The sequence below is a fragment of the Anolis carolinensis genome, chromosome 4 (genome assembly GCF_035594765.1).
Source record: "Anolis carolinensis isolate JA03-04 chromosome 4, rAnoCar3.1.pri, whole genome shotgun sequence".
NCBI lineage: Eukaryota > Metazoa > Chordata > Lepidosauria > Squamata > Dactyloidae > Anolis > Anolis carolinensis.
Genome location: NC_085844.1, coordinates 188558984 through 188583286, shown reverse-complemented (window position 1 = coordinate 188583286; position 24303 = coordinate 188558984). Strand labels below are relative to the sequence as shown.

The following is a 24303-nucleotide window of genomic DNA, read 5'->3' as shown; positions in this document are numbered from 1 at the left end:
TTCCTCAAACTTTCTTTAAATATTAATGAGAGGTCTTCTGTAGGAATGCGTATGGGGTATAATGAATGGTATTTCATTTTATAAACTCTGTATTGATTTCATATTAATATTGAAAGTGGGCTGTTGTAGCAAGCAGAGGAGGGTCAAGGCCAGTTAATAATAATAATAATAATAATAATAATAATAATAATAATAATAATAATAATAATAAAACTTTATTTATACCTCGCCACCATCTCCCCGTGGGGACTCGGGGCGGCTTACATGGGGCAAAGGCCCAAACAACATAGAACAAAACATAAACAACATAATACAAATCACACTATAAAAGATAAAACAGTAATACAATATATCAATTAAAACAAAAAAACAGGATAAAAAATTTGATTTAAAACACATAAATGGTAAAATTGTAATAAAAACGGGATAGATTATTAAAAACCCTCTGGGGCTGATTAATTAATGACTATCTCCAAAGGCCAGTTATACAATAACAATAGTTATATAAAATAGTGTTGCCTTGCTCAACTATATACCTGTCAGCAATGTGCTGGTTATGACCCTTAAAGCTCTATAGGGCTTGTGTCCAAGGTATTTAACAGCCTTTTGGCTTATCTATACCAGGACTAGTAGACACAGAAATGCCTGGACCTTAAAAGTGGTTTTATTTAGTAAAAATTGTGCATTAATATAAAATATTTTTTAAAACAATTTGCTGTATTCTCTGTATTTGTTTTTAATGAACGCACTTTTAATTGCTTTTAAATCACTTGGTATTAGTAATAATAATAATAATAATAATAATAATAATCACTTTTAAGATCTTGCCTTCCTTCTTATAATTTGCTTTTTCTCTGTTTCATCCAAATGCATCCAAATGCTGTCACACAGAACTTGGCTACTTTAGGGTCAAAATAATAGCAACAGAGAGATCAGTTTTCAGCAGGAGACCATCACATAACTTGATTCTTTTTTGGGCAATAGAACTCCAAGTGGTTTTCTATCTAGTGTCCACGAATGACAAATGGTTTCTTCCATTTTGTCTATGACAACAGCTGGAATGGTGCGGTCACCATATGGGACCCACTGTACTTGTCTCAGAATGGCTTCAGGTCATTTTGACATATCTTTGGGCTGGGGCTGGATGGTCAGTCAAGTGATACAGATTCCTGAGTTAAGGAAAAACAATTGTTGCATTTGGCTTGCTCTGAGGTTTTACTGTTTGTCAAAGGCAGGGTTTTGGGTGGACCTTGGTTCTTGAGCAAAGGAGTTTCAAATTTACTAACAGTAGTTATTTGTTCCAGAAGCTGCATATTCCATGATCGCTGCCTTTGAAACAAAACATGGTGCTTCCAATTAAACAGAACAAATGCCATCATGTGATTTAATTGGCACTAATCAGCGAGAGCATGAACACATCAAAGTGAATATGGAGACACAGAACAAGTCATGTGCCTCTGACAGGCACAGATTCACGGCATCACATTTCTGGAAAAGGGTACACTTGATGAACATCTGCTTGCTATGGAGAGATTGAATACAACAAGTCTTAACAAGGGAAAAATGCAGTCTGCCTAAAATAATTCAGCTGGAGCAGAATTAATTTACTTCTGTAAAAATTCTACGTCCTAAGAGAGGGCAGGAATTATTTGTAGATAATTCCCTACATATTCAAACCTTCCAACTTTCCCGATTTGTTAGGGACTCTTTTAGTTAATCCTTTGCTATCCCATTTGTCCAGCTTAAAAATATCCCAACTTTTCTTTCTTTCTATTTTCCATTTTGTCAATTGCTTATTTCCATTGGTGCAAAGTGAGTTCAAAATGCAAAAGTAGTTTGTAGTCTGTTAACTCAGTAGGAGAAAGAGGAAAGGAAGGAGAAGAATGTCACCCTTTCCTGTAGGTTCAGACAAACTGATGTTGCATCTCCAAGACTATCTCTTCTTCCTCATTGAAAACTTTTCCCATCTTGGACATAGTAGTATGAGGCTACTTAGCCACATGTGTCCCTGTTTTCATCTGTGAAACATTGGAAAGGGGGGGACGTATTAAACGAGTGCTTTCTCCTAATTCCCCCCCCCCCAAAATAGGGATGGGCACCATGAGCCACATGTCAGCTTTGCCCCTCCCTCAAACCTTTTTTTTTTTCCAGCCTCCATGTTTACTGAATCTGTGGTCACTGCTCACCTTGCTGAAAAAGCTACAAACGTCCTAGTGGGTTTCTGGGAGCTGTAGTCCAGAAAAGTAACTCCTCTGAGCTCTGTTGCCTCTCGCTAAATAGTTCAAGTTTTTACAAAAGAGAACTTTCACTGAGATCATTGTCTGCTGGATAAAATGTGTGGAATCCCAGAGGAAACTGAATCAGTACAAATCAGCTAGTGTAGGATTTATGGTAGGCGTCCGACCAGCACGTGGAAATGATCAAATTCCCAGTGGGCAATGCGAGCAACAGCTTTACAGCCAAGAAACAAGCCAAAGTATGCAATTTGTTATCCAACAATAGTTTTCTGGTATATTAACTAGGTATGACATGCACATAAATATTGCACAATAGCATATTTTTCCTAATGAGTGATGACACAATAAAATTAAATGTAGAAGCACAGTTTTTGATTTTTTTTTCATGTCAGGAGTGACTTGAGAAACTGCAAGTCATTTCTGGTGTGAGAGAATTGGCCGGCTGCAAGGACATTGCCCAAGGTATGCCCTAATGTTTTGATGTTTTTACAATCCTTGTAGGAGGCTTCTCTTGCGTCCCAGCATGGAGCTGGAGCTGATAGAGGAAGCTCATCCACGCTCTCCCCAGGCTGGACTCGAACCGGCAACCTTCAGGTCAGCAATCCAACCTTCAAGTCATCAGTCCTGCCGGCACAAAGGTTTAACCCACTGCACAACCAGGGGCTCCTTACAGTTTTTGATAAAAGACAATGAAGATACACTAATCACAGGGGGGAGGGTGATGCAACTTCCAGGTGAGGACTGATGATGGATTAACATTCCTACAGCAGGGAAAGCTTAGGCTGGATCTATACTGCCCTATATTCCAGGATCTGATCCCAGATTGTCTCCTTATCCCATATTATCTGGCAGTGTAGACTCATATAATTCAGTTCAAAGCAGATAATCTGGGACAAAAGGCAATATAGATCCAGCCTGAGATTAAAATCAGGCTCAAGTCACTTAAGCAAGCCTTTGATGGACACTAGACCTGTGACAATCTTCACTCTACTCAAAAGACGTATTCTAATGGCAGTGTTATTAAAGCCTCGCTGAGTGTCTTTTCATTCTGTAAACAAGGCAGAGAGAGAGAAAAGATTATTTGCAAGATTTTAATTAAAAAGAAAAAAAATCTTAGCAACAAATTCATAGATAGATACAGGAGACAGTAATTGTAAAAGACAGATTTCTTATCTTGTTTTGATGAGTGTGCTTTGAGAATATTGAAAGTGACCAGGCAAAGAAACCAGACCTCGATTAGAATGTGGGTTATTTAATTTAAAACGAGGTAACTAATAGTGGAAGTGACAAAAGCAGAAGACTAGCTGAATGGTGCTATTTGGCACTAAATTGTTAAATGTGTGGAAAAACTATTCAGAAAAAAAATACCCTGAGTGGATTGCCTTTTATTCCTAGCCCCGTAATATTTGCATTTTTATTTTGGAACTATAGAATCCAGTAGACATTGTTTCTAGTCAAAGATGAATCCATGTCATTAGGGCTACTTTGAGAACTTTGCAATGGAGGGTGATAAAAGGGGAACAGTTGAGTAGAGGTGATAAGTAGGGTTGTGCAATTCAGCTAGACCATGATCTGTTTTCGGTATCCACGTTTTGGTGGGTACCCAGATCCATTTCGGGAGCCTCCCAGAATTGGCTAATGGAAAAAAGCCTTTTTCGGCTTGGCAACCAAAAGATTTGGGAAGATCCGGCCCATTGGCGGCAATGAGGAACTTATGAGGCTCCCCTTTCTGTCATTTTTAGGCTACCAGACTTAAGAAACCACCCTTTCCACAATCCTTTTCTTTCAAATAAAGTTTGTTTCCAGAGGAGACTTGTCTGTGAGCACTACTTTATCTCTGAGGCCTAACAGGCTCTGACAGATGGCATAAACTACAGAAACATGGTTGGGTTTTGTAGAACAACTTTCAGAAAGTTCCCCAGAAATTTTACAAAAGTTGTTTGAAAAAATAGGTGATTTATCAACGATTGGTTGATAAAGACTTAAAACAGTGTATAACTACTAAAATAATGTATAAATAATGAAATAAATATAGTGTCTGTACTTCGCGGGTGTTCAGTTATTGCGGGTGGTCCTGGAACCTAATCCCCGCGATAAGTGTCCCCCCCCCCTCTCTCTCTCTCTCTCTCTCTCTCTTCCATTCACTAACATTGTCCTTTCCCATGATTGGCTAGTGTTGGGAAGCATCTTCTATGCCTCTGATTGGTCAGGAGGCTTGCCCTGATTGGAGGAGGCGGCAGTGATGTACCTGGGAATCTCCTCCCAGCTGATCAGGGAGGCCCTGAGGCTTCCAATGGCCTGGCGGGAGGTGGTCCAGGGGAGAGAGGGAGCTCCAGAGGCTGTGCCAACCCCTGGGTGGGTGGTGTTGGAATGCAGAAAGCAAAGAAAAGTCCAAAAGCTGATCTGACATGAGTATGTAGATGCTGGACCCTGCCAAAGAACCCAATGAGAGTTATTGTCCCATACATCTTTCCATGCCAGGAGATAAAGAGTCTCAAAGATGTAAATTTGTTGGTGGGATTGTCATCATAGTTTCATCCTGGACCTTTGTCTCATGGATAACCGAGACTCCTGGAGGGGAACTACTGGGCGGCTGGCAGCTGGATTCCCACTGAGATCCAGGAGGATCCTTTGCCACATAGACTATGTCCTATCTCTGGTTCTCAGGGAGGGCATGGAAAGAGCATCTGGAATTGCTCAAGAGAGGTTACTGGAGTTCATATGTTCAAGTACATTTACTTTCATTTTATAGAGTTTAACAATAAAAAATAGATTAAAATATAAAAGAGAGTTTGTGTATAGACTCATAGAGTGGGAAGAAGGGGGTGAAGTGTAAGGGTCTTACCATGGCTGAGCAGGAGGTGGAAAAGGTCATTTGCTTTGTTTATATTTCATCCCCTATGTTAGTGTGCACATTCGCATAAGGAAAATAATTTTTAAAAAGATACATAGTAACAAGGGCTTGGAGTGTGGGCTGCTGGTGGTCCTTGGGAGGCTCGAGGGAGGTCATGGGGATGGAGGCCGTCTGGCTTTCCGTCATTGGGAAATTACAATTCCCACAGATCAAACTATGTCTTCCTTTTATTAGGGGTGAGGTTGTGGGTCTTTGATAACATAGCTGACTTCTCTGGTTGAATTAGTCTGCAATGTCTTTCATGTTATCTGATTCGTGTTTGGGCAGTGCATTTTATGGTACCTATGTAGACGTGAGGGGCCCCTGGTGGCACAGTGTGTTAAAGCGCTGTGCTGCTGAACTTGCGGACCAAAAGGTCCCAGGTTCAAATCCCGGAGCGGAATTAGCACCCGCTGTTAGCCCCAGCTCCTGCCAACTTAGCAGTTTGAAAACATGTAAATGTGAGTAGATCAATAGGTACCGCTCCGGCGGGAAGGTAACGGCACTCCATGTAGTCATGCCAGCCACATGACCTTGGAGGTCTCTATGGACAACACCGGCTCTTCGGCTTAGAAATGGAGATGAGCACCAATCCCCAGAGTCGGTCACAACACAACTGGACTTAACGTCAGGGGAAACCCTTTACCTTTACGTATGTAGACTTGTCTTCAGCTGCATGGTATACAGTAAGACTCCTTCAGTGGTTAGAGGATCCCTCTTATCCTTTGCTGAATGTAGCATTTGTTGAATTTTATTAGACAAAACACCATTGGCTTCATTCTGTTTTTCTTCACTACAAACATAGAAGCATCACTATTATCACAAGTATATTTATAATACTTCGTTGGCTTTTAGTATAGACCTGGCTTTTGGTAATCACCTGCTACAATATTGGTTGGGGATGATGAGAGTTTTACTTCAGGAAAAATTGAGAGCACTTGATCTCAAAAGACTGTCATAGAACAAGAAATAAGAAAAGGGTTGAACTAATAACTGTAATCTGATAAACAATAAGCAGGTTTCAAGCTATACAGAATTCTTTATTATGTGGTCTGATGCATTTTTCTCAACAAAGAGACTGTGGGAAAATAAAAAATAAAACTTTGGGTTTTTGGGTTTTTTTGTAGCCTTTTACAGCTTTCAATGTTCTACCAGTTTAGAAAGCTAAACTCAGTACAAAACGGACACATATTGGTTGTGGGATTTAGAAGGTGAAATCCAAACGGTAACTTTTCCTCTCTCTGTGTGTGGACACCTTCAAGTCGACCCCCCAGAGATTTCCTTATACTCAGAGGTGGTTTTGTCAGGTTCTTCCCCTGAAAGAGTTGGATCGCCAATTTTCATATGTTTAAGCTTTGCGGATTGTGTTATTTGTGAGTTTGCCAGAGTTTGCCACCAATCAAATGCTTAGAAACACATTGCATCACTGCACCATACAACTGCATTATAATTCAAAATGGTTGTATTAATTAGCAGAAGTTCTCTGGATTTCTTGCACGAACCTTGCTTTATTTGTAGATACTGGGTTCTAAACCTGGAACTTCTAGCTGAGCTGTTCTACCATATATATGGAGTTGGGGATTTGTCTAAGATCTGAAGTGACTGCTTGTCAAACTACTGGTATGAAAATTTCAATTAACAGAGCCAAGCTTTAGATAACATCTGTTTATTTTCTGTGCTTTCTGGGCTCTTTCTCCCTTCAGTTTCCAGTGTCTTTCACTTCAGGCTTTAGTCCTGAGCACAGTGCAACTTCAGCCTTATGTAATTTCATTATCGTGCAGACCAGAGAAAATGTGTTGATAAATGATGTATCACTATAGTATAAAGAGATTAATTGGGGAAGGAAATGAAAGATGTATTATATAAACAGATAAAGAACAGGGACACTTGATGGTGCAGCTGAGTACAATGTTGTATCAAATTCATGTTTGCACTGTGATATTTTCCCTGTTTGGGCTGTAACTATTTATTTAGCAGTCTTGATCACTGTAAACCAGAAAGCAACTGTGCACAAGCAGTTCAGATTTCCTTGCTAGGCCTGCTATAGTTTTTTGGGGGTTTTTTTAGAGAGGGAATATGGGCAAGCAGAAAATTAACAAGTAGCTTTCACAGTCTAAAACTGTGTTTCTCAAAATGTGCTCCTTCAGGTGTCTTGGACTTCAGCTTCCAGAAATCCCAGGCAGCCCAGCTTACCAGTTGTTAGCAATTCTGGGAGCTGAAGTCCAAAACATCTGGAGGAGCAGTTTGAGAAACTCTGGTCTAGAAGATAAAAGCTCTGTGCAACCTAAATCTCTGTTTCTTGTTAAGGAGAAGTCAGAGAAGCAGTATAGATCTTAACTGATATTTGTAAGAAATATAAAGTGAAATCCAAAATGACTATGGCAATAATAATAATAATAATAATAATAATAATAATAATAATAATAATAATAAACTGTATTTATACTCCCACCACCATCTCCCATAGGGACTTGGGCGGCTTACAAAATAGCAAACAAAGATGCCATACATAAAATACATAATACATAAAATAAAATACTTCAACATGAAAACAATAATATTACATAAACCAGGTATATAAATCAGATAAAACATATCTATTAATAAAAAGACAATAAAAACTATTAACAGTGAGATAGTTGTACAGTAGATGGAGCCATTTCACTCTATAGGGTTTCCCTTTGGTACCACCTATAGACCACAACATGACTGAAGAACCTCAAAGTCACTTGATGGGACTATCAAGAGCAGCACAGATTGTATGGCCCAAAGGTATCACTATTGTTTGTGCTGCATCTTCTTCTGTTGATTTTCCCTAGCAACCAGCCTAGTATTCAGGGTTGCTAATTTTCTTATTTTTAAATTGCCTGTGCTCATATAATGATGATGATGGTAATAATAATAATTATTATTTTACCTGCCTCTCCTTGTGGCTTGAGGTGGGTTACAACATTGCTAACACACATAATCTATATATATAAAATGATAAAGTTGTTTGCGCAGTGACTATAACAACAAAACTAAACATCCCAGAAATACGAAATTTGGCAACACAATGCAAAAGGCTTGCCTCCGGGTTACAACAACACAACCACACCACAAAACCACAATCCAGACCCACAAAACTCACAACAACGCATCATGCGATAACAACACAACTAAACGCCCCAGAAATACAAAACTTGGCAACACAATGCAAAAGCCTTGCCTCCCAGTTGTAACAACACAACCACACCACAAAACCACACAGGACCCACAAAACTCACAACAATGCATTGTGACTCTAACAACACAACTAAACGCCCCAGAAATACGAAACTTGGCAACACAACGCAAAAGCCTTCCCTCCAGGTTGTAACAACACAACCACACCACAAAACCACAATCCGGACCCATAAAACTCACAACAACGCATCATGACTATAACAACACAACTAAACGCCCCAGAAATACGAAACTTGGCACACAACTAAACACCCCAGAAATATAAAACTTGACAACACAACGCAAAAGCCTTGCCTCCCGGTTGTAACAACACAACCACACCACAAAACCACAATCCGGACCCACAAAACTCACAACAATGCATCGTGACTATAACAACACAACTAAACGCCCCAGAAATACGAAACTTGGCACACAACTAAACGCCCCAGAAATACAAAACTTAACACAACACAAAAGCCTTGCCTCCCGGTTGTAACAACACAACTACACCACAAAACCACAATCCAGACCCACAACACTCACAACAACGCATCGTGACTATAACACAACTAAACGCCCCAGAAATACAAAATTTGACAACACAACACAAAAGCTTTGCCTCCCAGTTGTAAGAACACAACCACAACACAAAACCACAATCCGGACCCACAAAATTCACAACAACGCATCATGACTATAACAACACAACTAAACGCCCCAGAAACACAAAACTTGGCAAAACAATGCAAAAGCCTTGCCTCCCAGTTGTAACAACACAACCACACCACAAAACCACACTGGACCCACAAAACTCACAACAACGCATCATGACTATAACAACACAACTAAATGCCCCAGAAATATGAAACTTAGCAACACAACATAAAAGCATTCCCGCCCGATTGTAACAACACAACCACACCACAAAACCACAATCCGGACCCACAAAACTCACAACAGTGCATCGTGACGATAACAACACAACTAAACGCCCCAGAAATACAAAACTTGACAACACAACACAAAAGCCTTTTCTCCCAGTTGTAACAACACAACTACACCACAAAACCACAATCCGGACCCACAAAACTCACAACAACGCATTGTGACTATAACAAATACAAAATTTGACAACACAACTCATCCACCTCCCCAATCCCTACATTCACACTTGGCCTCCAAAAAAACAATTACAATAATAACAATGACAACAACAACAACAATAAGAATCAACACCATCACAGGCAAGAAACAGCCAGGCACTGAGGCTGAGAGGCCAGTCAGTGCTACACTGGGCCTCCAAAAAACAATACAGTAGCATCTAACTTATCCAACCTTCATGACCACAACAACAACAATAATAATAAACACCTACACAGGCAAAACAAAAAAAGGACTATTGTACCACAATAAAAATATAAACCGCACTCAGCAGAATCAGACATTACAACTAACAACAAACCAAAGACAACAGGGATCTCAAGCAATTATCAATCAACACAAAAATTGAAGAAGGTAACAGACTTCAAATACTACTACTAATGTGAGTATAAAGAAGGTGGAGGTCACAGCATAAATACAACCTAATGTAGACTGAACAACACCACCAGACTAAGCCACAGCAACGCGTGGCCGGGCACAGCTAGTTATTATATAAAATACACATATTAAAACACATTTCTACAAAATACATATATTGAAATACACAGATCAAAGATTAAAATATAGTGAACCCAAGATGCGAGTTTAAAATTCATGATTAAAACTAACTTAGAAGGCCTGGTGAAAAACTTTAAAGATGGGGGGCAAAGAGGTGGGTTCAACCTTAAACCTCTTTCAGAGGATCATATGACAGTCAAAAATGACCCCCATTGAACTGACCAAACTCTTTTTTATGTTAAACAGAGTCTAAGGTGGCCAACTGCAACATTCACACTTGCCTCAACAGACAAAACTTCTTTCTCCCACCCTGGACATTCCACAGAAATATAAACCCCACTTGCCTAGTTTCCAACAGACCTCACAACCTCTGTGGTGAGGATGCCTGCCAGAGATGTGGCAAAACATCAGGAGATAATGCTTCTGGAACATGACCATTCAGACTAGAAAACTCACAGCAACCCAGTGAGATTCTGGCCATGAAAGCCTTTGACAACACAGAGTCCAGAGTAACAGAAGCAATTTTTTTAAAAATAAATAGGTAATTTCAGTTTTTCACCCCAAGAAACCTACATGAAATGAATGGCAGGACAAAGCATAAGTAAATTTAGGCTCCAAATATGACTAAGCCTGAATTAAATTTTCAAAGCCACATTCTTTTTGGCAGCAAGGGCATTGTTATATATTTCATCTGGAACTCTTTTATGGTTCTGATTAAAAAGGTGCATCTGTGAAATGATGAGATGATTGGCAATGATGAGAAAAAAAACCCACCAGTTCTTGTAGGATCTGTAAATTGGACCTATATTGCGAGTGAGCAGAACAGTTCTCTCTCTGTTTATTCTGTAATGGTTTTGCAATTGTTGAAAGAATTGCCTTGTTTATAAACAATAAATCGTTTGCATTTTAAAAGGTCATTCCCCCTCTCCTCTCCTGCAGCCTTCTCCAATCCTTCTCTGCACTTTGGGTTTCTAATTGCTTCTTGCACCGCAATCCCCTCTCCTGGTGGTATATTGCCTGAAGCCATCTTATTCCCTTGTCCCCTGTTAAATTTTCACTCACCAAGTTGTCATTGTTGATTGCAGGGAAGTGCATTCTTGATTCATGGGAAGAAAATTCCAGAAAAAAGACTATTCCAGGATCCTCAGTGATTAGCAAGAGAAAGGAATGTATACTACAGATGCTGAATTATGGTTGTGACTCACAGAAAACCACTTCACAACAGGTGGAGGGACTGCTCAGTGCTCAGCTAAGCCAAGGCTGTAAGAGTGAAACAGCAGGATGCTGTCAAGAAAGGATAGGTTGCAGTTGCAGAAGACAAACAAAGCCCAGAACTCTTTCCTTCACCCCGATTTATTTCAGAGGCCATATTCTTATCTTCTACTCTGCCCTGTTATGATTTGATTTCATAGAGCAAGACCAAACATGAATAAAATGATATCATATCAGACTGCATCAGATTTGGAGGAGCATCAAGAGTGTTCAATTAGTGTATTGCAGAATCCTGCCAACCATATAGGGTTTTGAAAAAATCTCTGCAAGTTACCTTATGTATATTGTTATTACTTCAAGTAACTCTTGGAAGTAATTCCTTGGAAGATTCCTACCGGCTGTTAGGAATTATGTGAGTTGAAGTCCAAAACTGGAGGTCCCAAGTTTGCCTATACCTGCTCTGTCTGAAACTGCATTATATGGTCAGTGCAAACTCATATAATGCACTTTCTGTATTGAACTGCATTAGGAGTCTACACTGACGCCTTTCAAGCTGCATTCTATGACAGTGTAGATGGGGCCCAAGAGCATGCAACTTGCTCAATTTCATCTACTGGGTTTCAATCGCAGAGCGGAGATTTGGAACCTGGGACCTCATCGTATGAGCTGTGAGAAGCGGGGGGAATTGTCTTCATCAGTATAGCAAATCAAAGCATGCACATGTTCCCTAACCTTTCCCTTGCTGTGTTCCATGTTTGGAATCATCACACGGGTACGTTTCCTCCCCCCCCCCTCCGGTGGTATTCCTTTTTTAAAAAAGTAGGGAAACCTTCAAAATCCCGAAATTTCTAGTGCATGAAAAAAATGTAATTACATATTTTCAAATAGATTAAAGCTCCTAGGCAAAAAGAGCACTCCTATGTTCTATGATTAAATGTAGAGAACAAATATAAGGTTGTGAGCAGAAATGACTGCAATGGGTAAAAAAAGTTTAAAATAGTGGTATTATGAAAGCACGGCATACAGCAGAGGGAGAAAATAAAGCTATATCACAGTAGTAATATCTTTCAATTGCACAACTTCTGCCAGTGACATCTATATCTATATAAAAGGAACCAGGTTCAAACAGAAGGACTTGGGACAAGAACTGGAGCGTCATGCTTGCCAGAATACTGCCCAAGTCACTGAAATGACTTGGGCAGTATTGGGTGAATCTGACAGATCCCATCCCATGGGTTTTAAGCACTTTCGAGCACATCAGGGGTTTAGAAGATTATTTCTCCCCATCTTCTCATCTCCCCATTTCACAACACTTCAAACCCACTTTGAGAATGAAACACTACAGATGACAGCCGGAAATTAAGAAACGTTGTGTGATGGACTCAGTGGCACGTCATCCTCAAAAGGGATTTAAAATGTGTACAAACAGGGAGGGAACTGCGTCTGATGAGGTTCCTGGTCTCCTAGTAGCCTAGACCAACATTCAAACCACTATACCATGCTGCAACAGCCCTAGAAGGTTTTGTGTTGTTGCTATGAATCAAGGTGTGATGGATTCTTCCATAGCTTTCCCCATATCAAACATTTTATCTGATTTTCCATAGTGCTTAAGCATCAGACTGAGGCAAAACAAAAACATTACCTGTATAGGATTGAAGGGGGATACATAGCATATTTAAAAGACTTCAGTGCTTATTGTACAACTCACTTGTACAACACATTGTTGCCATGCATGATGTCCCAGCTTCAAGGGCATCTGTTTTGACCACTACTAGGGTGCGGATGAAGTAAAAACAATGCAAAAATTGTGTCTAGATAATCCTGACCTAGATTCATCAATGACCTGACTTCAGGATTCCCAATAATTAATGAGTAATGGTGAGTAATGGCTGGAAGAATGGGCAAATGAGTTTGCATGTCTTTTCCTTTTTAATGAACTAGAGCAAGCTAAAACTAGATAACCAGCTGAGAAACCCAATCACCCAGCCAACATTCTTCAGATGCCTATAGGCATACCTATTCTTTCTCACCATTTCATACCTTATCAGAATAAAAACATATTCCAAGAATATAAGATCAGTTCCACCAATTCAGTTCTGCTCCTATATACCAGTGTTAGTCTGTGAGCTACTGGTTCATGGTGAGTGTCCAGAAAGGAAAGAATCTGTTTTAGTCAATTAGAACAAATAGGGTGCCAGTTCCTAGCACACGGGGGGGGGGGGGGAACTATCACCCACTTCTGCTCCTCAGTCAGATAGTTTAAGAAGCACTGCTATAGAGTCAAATGAAGACAGCTAGTCCAGTATTCTGTTCCTACAGTAGTCAACAAGATGCCCATAGGAAGTCCACAAGTAGCATAGGAGAGAGCAAAAGTACCCCCTTTTGCTCAAGCATATTGTCTTTGATGCTGCTTTTTGAAAAATCTTGTTATGAATCACCATGAGTTCAAACAAAGATTGGAAAAAATAAATTCATTTTCTCTGCTTCCTCTTTTTTAAAGCTATCCTTATTCTTTATTCCTGTTACCATACCAAAGTGTCCAATCCTCTCAACTTGTGGTTGCTGCATTTATTCCAGGATTTTAAAAGGGACTTTGTCACAAGACTTTTGAAAAATCCAAGAACACAATTTCCAACAGATTCTCCTTAGCTGTCATGTAACCTTTGTCACAATGTTCTTGCTTCTGTCTGTTTGCCCTGTGGCTTGGGTAATATTTTGCAATTGTCTAATTCAATGTGTCTCAAACTCTGCTCCTCCAGGTGTTTTGGACTCCAGGTGTTTTGGACTTCAGAAATCCCAGCCAGTTTATCAGTCGATCGGAATTGTGGGAGCAAAAGTCCAAAACAAAAGATAATATATATCCTAACTCTTTCCCAGTGTGGCTAACTTTACTTAATTTAAAACATCTGGAATAGATGATACTTACACAACCTCTTATTAGGATCTCCAGTAAAAGCAATTCTCTTGCTCCTGCAGGCAACTTCTTTCAAACCACAATCATGGGGTTTTTTAATCTCATTTTCAATAGGGGTTTAATGGCTTGGTTTCTTACAATCTTCTGTATGTGGTCCAATCTGTTATTTACTCTCACCCTACAGCCTTCTCCTCCCAAATATTTGGAGGATGTTTCTTCATTTTAAAAACAGCTGTGAAGTTAGCTTCTGCTTCTGCAAAGAAAAAAGAAGAAGAGACACCGTCACTAAATCATTTAAAATGTAACAAAAATAAGTATCATTATATTTTATACGATTTAATATAGTCACTAGATTAAATGACTATATTGACACAATAATAATACATATTTTATTGCATTTTAAATGATTTAGTGACAGCGACTCATTATCATTACCATTATCATTATCATCCCAGGGACTCAAAATGTAAAAGAATGAGACAATTAAAACATATAAAAAGGAAACACTGTAATAGAATTAATGTAATGACTATAGTCAGGCATGTAGCTGAAGCCCCTCAACCCCCCACCCCCACCCCGAAATTCTCAGGGTGGTCCGTGAGAAGGCCTTACTGGTAATATTTAAACTGTTAAGTTTATTCATATCATGATCTGATCACCATGCTCAATATATCCCATATGCATGAGGGTATTGGGATAACCATACAAAAGGTTTTCTAAGGTTGATCCTCTCTCATTCAGACTCAGCCCCCCCCCCCCCCCCCAAATCAAAATCCTGGCTATGGGCCTGACTACAGTAAAACAATTCAGATTGTTGGAGTAAAATGTTATTTAAAAAGACAAGAGCTCTTTAAAAGTTTTCAGTTAAAATAACACAGCACCATTTAGCCTGACTTTAGAAATGTTCTGTCTTAAAAGCCTATTTTTATAATAAGGATTATCTTGAAGGAATAACAGCAAGGAAGCTGACTCCAGAGTCTAGGGGCAAATATTGAAAAGTGATCCCCTTGCCTCCCCACCAACCATTCCTATAGTGGTGTTGGGACTGAGAGAAGGGTCCGTCCTGATGATTTTAGAGCTTGGGTCAGCTCATACAGAGTGGTAATGTCTGCTAAATGTTATGGACCTGAGCCAGATAAAGCTTTATAGATAATAACCAGCACTTTGAATTGTGCATGGAAACAAATTGATGGCCAGAGGAGCAGTTGCAACAAGGGCATTGTATGAGCCATGTAGCCAACCACAGTTAGTAATCTGGATGCAGCTCTTTGACCAGCTGTAATTTCTGAACAGTTCTCAAACGTAGCCCCAAGGAGAATGTGACAGTAGTCCAAACAGGATGTAAATAAGACTTCCATAGCCAGATCTGGTATCTCAAGGAATGGGCACAGTTGGCACACCAGCTTTAAATACACAACAGCACTCCTGGCCATCAGAGAAATCTGGGCCTCTGGGCTCAATGCTGAGTTCAGGAGTACACCCAAACTGAAAACATATCTCTTTAGGGAAGTATAACCCCATCCAACACAGGCTAAATCCAAATTTTCTGATCTTCCAATTGATCAAGAACATCTTTCATTCTGTTTACTCTCATCAAGTTCATTGCTGATGGCAAAAATTGGTTTAGGACCAGGACAGTCTCCTTGAGTTGTGTGTCATCTGCATGTTGATGGCATTGTACCCCAAAATTCCAGGGGACCTCTCCCAGCAGTTTTATGTATATGTTAAATAGCATGAGGGACCCCACAGCCCAAGCGTCAAATCCTACAGCACCACCTTCCATGTTTGCTCCACCAAGAAGGATAGAACCATTGTAAAACATTGCCTCCAATTCCTATCCCAATGAAGTGGCCCAGGAGGGCACCATACTTGGTGGAATTTAATGTTACTGAGAGGTCCAGCAGAAGCAATAGGGACACACTTTCCATATCAAATTCCTCATGTGTCCCTAGCCAGTCCTGAAACCAGTTTGAAAAGGATCAAGATAATTGTTTTCATTCAGGAATGCCTGGAGGTGGGAGGCCACAACATCTTCCAGAATACTGCCCAAAAAGGGAATACTGGAGACTGGCCAGTATTCAGTATAGCTGAGTTCACAGAAGATTTTTTTTAACAAATGGACATTGCCACAGTTTTTTTTTAGGAAGGATGAAACTATGTCTTGCTGCATGGAAGCATCCACTACTCCTGTAACCCACTCAGACAGTCTGCCTCTGTCTGCTTTTATACACCAGGAAAGGCAAGGATCTAGCACAAATATGTTGGCTTTCACCTCTCCAAAGACCATGATCACCATCATCCCATCCAGCACAGAAAAGAAAGTTCAGAGTCGTCTACCAGCGTAAGTTAAGACCAGATACCACTTGGCATAGAGCCATGGTTGTTATGAAGTCCTAAACCACTCCTGCCTAAACCACTCTTGCCCTGCCAGCTGTGAAAGCTCCAACACCAATGCCAAGACCACCCTGGTTAGCTCAGGAGGAGAGATAGTAAAACAGCTGGGTGGGCAATATATCAACAGAATCACAACTCCACCTCCTCAGCTTCCAGGTGTTGCCTGCTGCTACACAGAAAAACCAGGTGGGCAGAGCTGAGAGAGATTCAATCTCTCTCTCTCTCTCTCTCTCTCTCTCTCTCTCTCTCTCTCTCTCTCTCCCTCCCTCCCTCCCTCCCTCCCTCCCTCCCTCAAACTCCTTTTCACAAAGGATCACATTAGCCTTATGGTTGCCTTCAAGGAGCCATTGAATCCATGGATAGAGAATCCATGGATACAAAGGTCCAACTGTATTTTTGTTTACATAGTGACCTGTGCTCTTTAGTTTTTACCCAATTTGGGCCAAGTGTTATTGAGCGACAGACGACTTCCACTTTTGATTATCCACCATGCAGATTGGAGATAACGGGAATTGCAACACAACAGCACTTGTGGTTCTAGAGTTGAGGAAAGGTTAAAGGGCATTTTAAAGTTAGTCATCATATCCACAAGCTTTATATCAAAATTCAAAGCCCACTTTCCTATCTAAACAACAAACTGCAACCTTCCAGATGTTACTGTGCCACAACTCCCAACAGCTCTAATCATGATATCTAATTATAAGGAATACAGGAGTTGTAGTCCAGCATCTGGAGGGCCACATAAAATGATATGGCAGGCTGGATTTGGCTTGTAGACCTTGAATTTGACACGTGACCATAGGGATTTATAAGTCACAACCATGATTTTGAATTGTGATTAAAATGGACCATTATCCAATTGATCTGTCCCAACGTGTGAGTTGTATGTTCCTTCTGCCAATCTGAATTAATTATCTGGCTGAACCAGAGATATCCTTCTAAATTGGGCAAACTGCCCAAATAAGGTGATGAGAGTACAATGCAGATTTTCCTGTCCAGTGCTGCCTCACAGGGTACCAGTGATCTTTCTGATGCACACACAACCATAGTCTATGCTAAATGAGAATCAGTGTGACTGTCTTCTTGCATTACTCACTGGTTTGAATGAAAGTGGGGAAAAATAATCTGCCACATGACCCTTCCTTCTGTTTTCTCCGTATTTGTCCTTTTAAGGAGCCAACAAAGTTTCCACACCCTAATGAAATAACTGTGGAGAAATTTGCAAAAGGAGTCCAAAAACAGAGTACAAAGTGTTGCTAGCTAAATATTTCTAATATATTATTGCAAGTGGTGCAAAACTTTCATCAAAATATAAAATCCCCAAACACTTAAACATTTGCTATAATCTGAAACTTTCCTTCTTTTGTATAGCCTGAACTGGATAGTGAATCAGGCCCCATTCTGATTAGTCCTAGTATTGCTATTTCAAACTCTAGAAATGCACCTCACCCACTTGCCAGACTTGGAAATAAAAAGAACAATTTATGCAGTTTGAATTTGGCCACAGAAAGAAAAGAAAAGTCTGAGTGTTCGAGCTGACTGGAAAAGTTTGCCAAAAGCAAAATCGGGTTTTTAGGCTCTCAGACCATTAGGCTGAGATTAAGCAGTGTTCACTGGAAAGGGTCTCTATAAAAATAAATAAGTAGGCATCACAAATGAAAAAACAGTTCTACTTTATAAGTAATAACTACAATATTTCCCTTTGTTAAAAAATAATCAGATAGTCATACCAGAAATCTATTCACTATTCATGTTGATTTTCACTTGTAAATGTGCAACTAGAGTCAATGCTTGGAGACAAGCACTGTTCTCCACTACAACTGCCCGTCCAGCTTTAGGATCTGCAGTGAAATACCTATAACAATATTCACCCTCAAACGTCTTTCCTCACTGGTTCATTTGGGCAGGCTAGTCCTAAAAGTACATCATCATTAACTAAACATTAAATATCTTGTGTTATCATGTTTCCCTTGTATGTTGCGAGCCATGGCACCCCCCATGGATTAACAGTTCACCAAGGGCTCAAGAATAAATACATGATTTTTCCTTTTATTAAAAATCCTTTCTGGAGGTCTGAAGTTGCACAAGTATGAGACTTCAGAAGATTGAGAATAAACCCAGCAGCAGCTGTATCCACATAAACTATATTGTACCTAACCCTTTAATAAGTTGTATCTACTTTATGATTTTTGTGTACCGTAACTTGTATCTTATCAAAATGTAGCTTAGAGACAGCCACCCTTCATGAGCCTGCTGAAATAATCCCCTAGGAGTGGAAAGGTTGAGCAAATCCTCCTAGCTATTGTAGGTGATCTCCCTTGCCAGCCAGATAAGCAGGATGTTTGTATAATTCACTTGAGGCAGATTGGTCCTTCACTCTGATTAATCCCCAGCAACCAAGGGAATCCCCGCCTGGGAGCTGTAAAGTCAATGGAATTTCCAGCCAATCCTGGTGCAGATCCTGGCCACCCTCTTTTCTGGCCAATCAGGAGAGGGACTGGGAGATTTGACTGGCCGTCAGAACTGTATATGATGCTTGGCATTTTTCTGTATGCTTATGCTTATACATTTTAATGCGAATTGCGTGTACTTGCATCCCTTTTGGCTGAATAGTAATAAACCTCTGTGGGTTGTCTTCAAACTCATTTGTTTCTCTGTCCCGTACCTTTCTGGTTTAGCTTACGCTTGCCTGGCACTAATCCTCTTAACTGTGGTCCCAGATAAAATCATTACAAGTTGTTGTTGTTTTGTGGTTATTATTGTTTGTTGTTATTTGTTGTCATGTTGACTCTGACTTATTGCTACCTTCTGAATGAGAGACCTCAAAGAAACCATGTTCTGAACAGCTTTTCTCAGTTCTTGTAAACCGTGCCTTGCAGGCAAATCATTTCACCAATAATATGGTCTCCCTCCTTTCATAGTTAAGTACATCATGGTAAAATAGCATTTAACCTTTTGTTGAATGTGCAATATATAGCCATGCAATGACAGCTGAACAAAGCTATCTGTTTTTGTGATGTCTTACTTGGTTTCCTATCCCCTGCGTATTCCTGCTTTGCTCTTCTTGGGTGGAATGTTCCATTGGCTCTTGTTTTGGGGGTGGAGCTTGGGACTCCCCTGTAGGTTTGGGTAGGATGGTTCAGCCTGCAGCCTGACAGCTAATCTCTAGAGCAGGGGTCCTCAAACTTTTTAAGCAGAGGGCCGGTCCCCAATCCTTCAGACTGTTGAGGGGCCGAATTATCATTTGAAAAAAAACAAAACAAATTCCTATGCACAGTGCACATATCTTATTTGTAGTGCAAAACAACAACAATAACAATGAAAGACCAATACAGTATTTAAAAATGAAAATATTTTTAACCAACATAAACCTATCAGGATTTCAATAGGAAGTGTGGGCCTGCTTCTGGCCAATGAGATAGTCAGGATAATTAGGATTGTTGTTGTTGTTGTGTCTTCAAGTCATGTCAGACTTTGGGCGAGCCTAAGTCCAAAATTATTTATTTATTCATTTACTACATTTATTTACTACATTTATATCCCACCCTTCTCACCCCGAAGGGAACTCAGAGTAGCTGTATGTACATACAATATATTATATTATTAGCATAGCACAATATTAGCATTATATATTACTATATTGAACTATACCACTATACTGTAATATTATATGTAATATATAACATATAATTAATATTATTATATGGTATTATTATTAGTATTGTATAAAATGATAATATTATTATCAATATCATATGTATATACAATATATTATATTATTAAAACTGATATAAAATATTATATTATAAGTGAGGGCGGGGGCCAGGTAAATGACCTTGGAGGGCCGCATCCGGCCCCCGGGCCTTAGTTTGGGGACCCCTGCTCTAGAGGCTTTTTTCCCTCCATTTCATTTCAGAGCAAAACCTCTTAGAGATAGGCCTTAGAATTTGGTCTGGGTTCTTTGACCTAGCAAATTCAAACAGGCAACATAAATCACATACTTACCAAGAGCATAGCTTATAGTTTACCTCATAGCCTTGTATTTACCTTATAGTTTCTTCATAGCTAGTACTTATCTTATAGTTTCCTCATAGCTTTAGGTACTTACCTCACAGCTGGTACTTACCTCATAGCCTAGTACCTACCTTACCTTATAGTTTCCTCATAGCTTGTGTGCTTACCTCATATAGTCTTTATAGCCTTCATTCTCAATCAATATAGTTTTATTTCTATATAATTTCAGTGATTTTACCTCATATTGTTTCTAATACAGTAAAGGTTTATTTTCTGTGTAATTAAACTTAATCTACAATCTTTGTTTTCTATAATATGTTATTCTGATTCAACATTCAAGATTCCTGCCCAAAATTACCATTTCTTGTGTTCCAATAAACATATTTTTGGTTATCTGAGCCAGCTTCAAGAGTGATTAAAGTTTGAGGTATAATAAAGAGTAAACCAAAAGCCGCTTGGGTAGCCAGACACATATAGTTATTCCCCCAACATGCCTTCACAGTTTTTGTGTAAAATCCTGGGATCCTATAAACACCTGGGGGACAGTCACGTTAAACTGTGTCGGGAGTACTTGCCATTAAACATGCATAGCACCATGGTCCTAATGTTCTATAAGCAAACAATATATTATGCAGATTTAAAATCCACATATTGCCTTATTTCCCTCTGTTACATTTATAGCATCTCACCTGAGGAGATCTTGAAAATCTTCCTACAATTTTGTGCGTATCTTATTGACCCTTATAAACATGACCATGGATTTTTTAAATCTTCTAGTGTAGTTTCCTTAATTTTGTTATGGGCACCATGTATCTTTGTCAGTTAATGGCTTTGATGTATTGGGTTCTGGTTTCTAACATTTATCATGTTTTGTAAAATAATTTCATCCAGTCTTGGCTGTAATGTATCAGCTAAGAGTGTTATAGATCTGGTTGGGTTGAAAAATCTTGAACATGGTTGGTGGTTCAAATGCTAGTTCAAGATTTTCTGTGTGATTGCTTCGCAACAAACCTGGCATAATCCTTCCTTTCCAAAAAGATGTGACTCTGAATAAACATCATTCTCAAACATGATTGGCAGCTCTAGACACGAAAACCTTCATTTCTATATGCTCCAGGCTAACTTGCCCTTCACATGTTTTAGATTTATGTTAACTAGTACAGGACACAGAGAACATATGATTCTCCAAGATAGTTAATGGTCATTTTTAAATTATCTTTCTAAGAACTGAATTTACTTCTCTAGAAATTATCCACAGGAAATGAACTCATTTTGTCTTCAGATAGCTGAGAAACAGGAAGAGACTAAGCCACCGAGGCCCAGGTTAGTTTCAGTGTTTTCCCCATCTACAAGTTCTTTAGTGATATCAGTAAATCTTATCTAATTGTGGCCTACATTCTAATAATAATCCTAGAGTAAAGTCACTGAATCAATTGGATTTATCTATGTGTTGGTTCACCATTCAGCAACTGATTGAATGGATCTTATTCAGTAGGAATTAAGCAACAGACCTCCAACCTATATATTTCATTTTATTTTAAATGCTAGTATTTCTGGACCCCTCTTTTAGTTTGTTAATATATATGGTGATTAGAACATAATTTGATTTAGAACCTTTCCTACAGCCTCATCACACAGGGCAAAAAAAGTCTTAGTATGCTTCTGCCCCAGTTCACCCATGAAGTCCCATGCTGCCCATTAGACGACCTAGAGTGACTTCCAGTGGGTCTCTGTGGGTGATCTGGGGTGGCAGCATGGTGGAACACTGCCGCTGTTAATACAAAAGCCTCTCTGTGTTCCATAAGAAACAACGGGGCTTTGGCAGACTCAAGAACAATTAAATAATGCTTTCCCATGTGGGATGAGGAAGTGTCCGCTGGTAGTCAGGGCTCCAGGATTTCCCCACTGCTACCCAGATTCACTAGAGGCTGGCAAATCACAATGTTAGACCTCATCCATGTGATAATGTCCCAAGTCTAAGCTAGCTTGTCTCATCTGCTATCCTTGGCAATGCTGACCTGGTTCTAAGGAGTGTAAAGAAAGCCTTGAAATAAGAGTCCATTCTTCACATATAATCCAGAATTCTCAAATGTTCAGGTTATAAGTTATCAAATGGTACATAAAAGTTATTAAACACCTGGGTAGTAACAGGTAACATCTTTGAAGAACCTATGCTAAGAGTGTCTTACATCCTCTCTGCCACACTATCTATCTATTGCCCAACAGTCATTTAGGTGCTTCCTTTGTTTACAAAAGGAATGCATTTTCCAATATAAGTTATTACCCTCCCAAACTATGAAATATGTTGTTTTCAATGTGTACATGTCACCAGCTCAGTGGAAAGCAGCTTCTTTTAATTATCTTCTAGCATATCCTAAAAATGTCTGCACTGAAAACAAACCATATACCTAGTTCCCTTTGTTTTGGTTTTAAGTTAATAGTTCTCATAAACCCTTGCACTCTTTGAAGATATCAATAATCTTCTTTTGCAGGACATTAAACTGCAGCTACATGAAAATCATATAAAAATCGGGAGTGAGATTGAATATCTGGATTTTCCCACTGAGACGGTCTATTAATAGTGTTGAATTATTATAGATATGTATGACAGGAAATTAGATCTGCTAAAAAATTGCTGGCTCCAGTTGAACAAATTTGGCAACTCATTCTGCCACTGAGGTCCTCTAAAATTATGGATTCTTAAATGTATTGTGGTTGCATGAAGGGAAAATGGAAATGCATGAGTGCCAGTTTGGTGTAGTACTTTGAGCATTGGGCTACAACTTTGAAGAACAAGGTTCTATTTCGTACTCACCATGAAAATCCATTGGGTGACCCTGGATAAGTCACACACTTTGAACTCGAGAAAACTCCATGAGAGGATTTCTTTGGGGTCAACGTGAAGACAAGGAATGACAAACAACGCTTATATCCTACGTTATTGTCAAATCATGTCCATCTACTTTACAATAAAGCTAAAAACTTACAAATGTACCATTTTTGTTATAAAAGACCACAAAAGCAGCAGATAATCACAATATACTTCACATAGAAAACATATATTAAAACATATATTAAAAAGCAACAAAAGAACAATTTAAAAATCTCAAACACCATTAAGCTTGATTAAAAATAGTGAGGTTTTGTCCAGTGCTTAAATTATAACAGAGGTCATCAGTTACACATATCTATGGGCTGTGGTAAAGTGTATGAAAACTAAAGTGATTAAGTATCTTTAAGATAGTAATGTGTTCTCAGAATTGCATATTAAAATAACGGAGAATGCAGAAAGTTCATTGTTATCAATATGTGGTTAACCTCACAGTGTGTACAGATTACACAGTCCAACATATCTTATGATAATGCTGGATACTGCTAACCAATAAGGTTGCCCAACAAGGCTGAATGGTGCACTGAGGAAAGATTGAAGAATGAATTTCTTCACAAAGTGCATACTGATTCTTCTGAAAGATGTACCTCATAACCAAAATCCCTCAACATTTTCCATCAAAGGAGTTTGTGACAAATTAAGGGTTTTTTCACACCAGCTAGTTGCATTGTTTAAGCAAACAAAAACATATTGTTCTCATGATTAGTCTTCTTTACAATGTTCTTCCTACCCAAGTTTGTCTTACCAAGAAATGCACACTGTGTTTTTCTTCTGTTTGTATTTATCTCTTCCACCCATTTTGCCGCAGCTGCACAGTCATGCAATTTTGCATTTTCATGAAACATTCCTCTGCTTTGCAATACTAGAGATGCATTGGAAGAAA

General features: G+C 39.2%; 1 protein-coding gene across 2 annotated transcripts in view; it reads right to left on the bottom strand.

Moving 5' to 3' along the window:
* eps8l3 (EPS8 signaling adaptor L3) overlaps positions 1-14653 on the bottom strand; it is a 116838-nt gene extending 102185 nt beyond the window's left edge. Inside the window, exons 1-2 of one of the 2 annotated variants that reach the window (XM_062978399.1) lie at positions 14135-14653; positions 11059-11256 (exon numbers count right to left, since the gene is read on the bottom strand). In XM_062978399.1, coding sequence (XP_062834469.1) covers positions 11059-11102 — 44 coding nt within the window. In that variant the 5' untranslated portion in view covers positions 11103-11256; positions 14135-14653. Of the gene's footprint in view, positions 1-11058 lie in introns of both variants that reach the window. The other variant, XM_062978398.1, reaches the window with a different exon arrangement.
* Positions 14654-24303: the final 9650 nt, after the last annotated feature.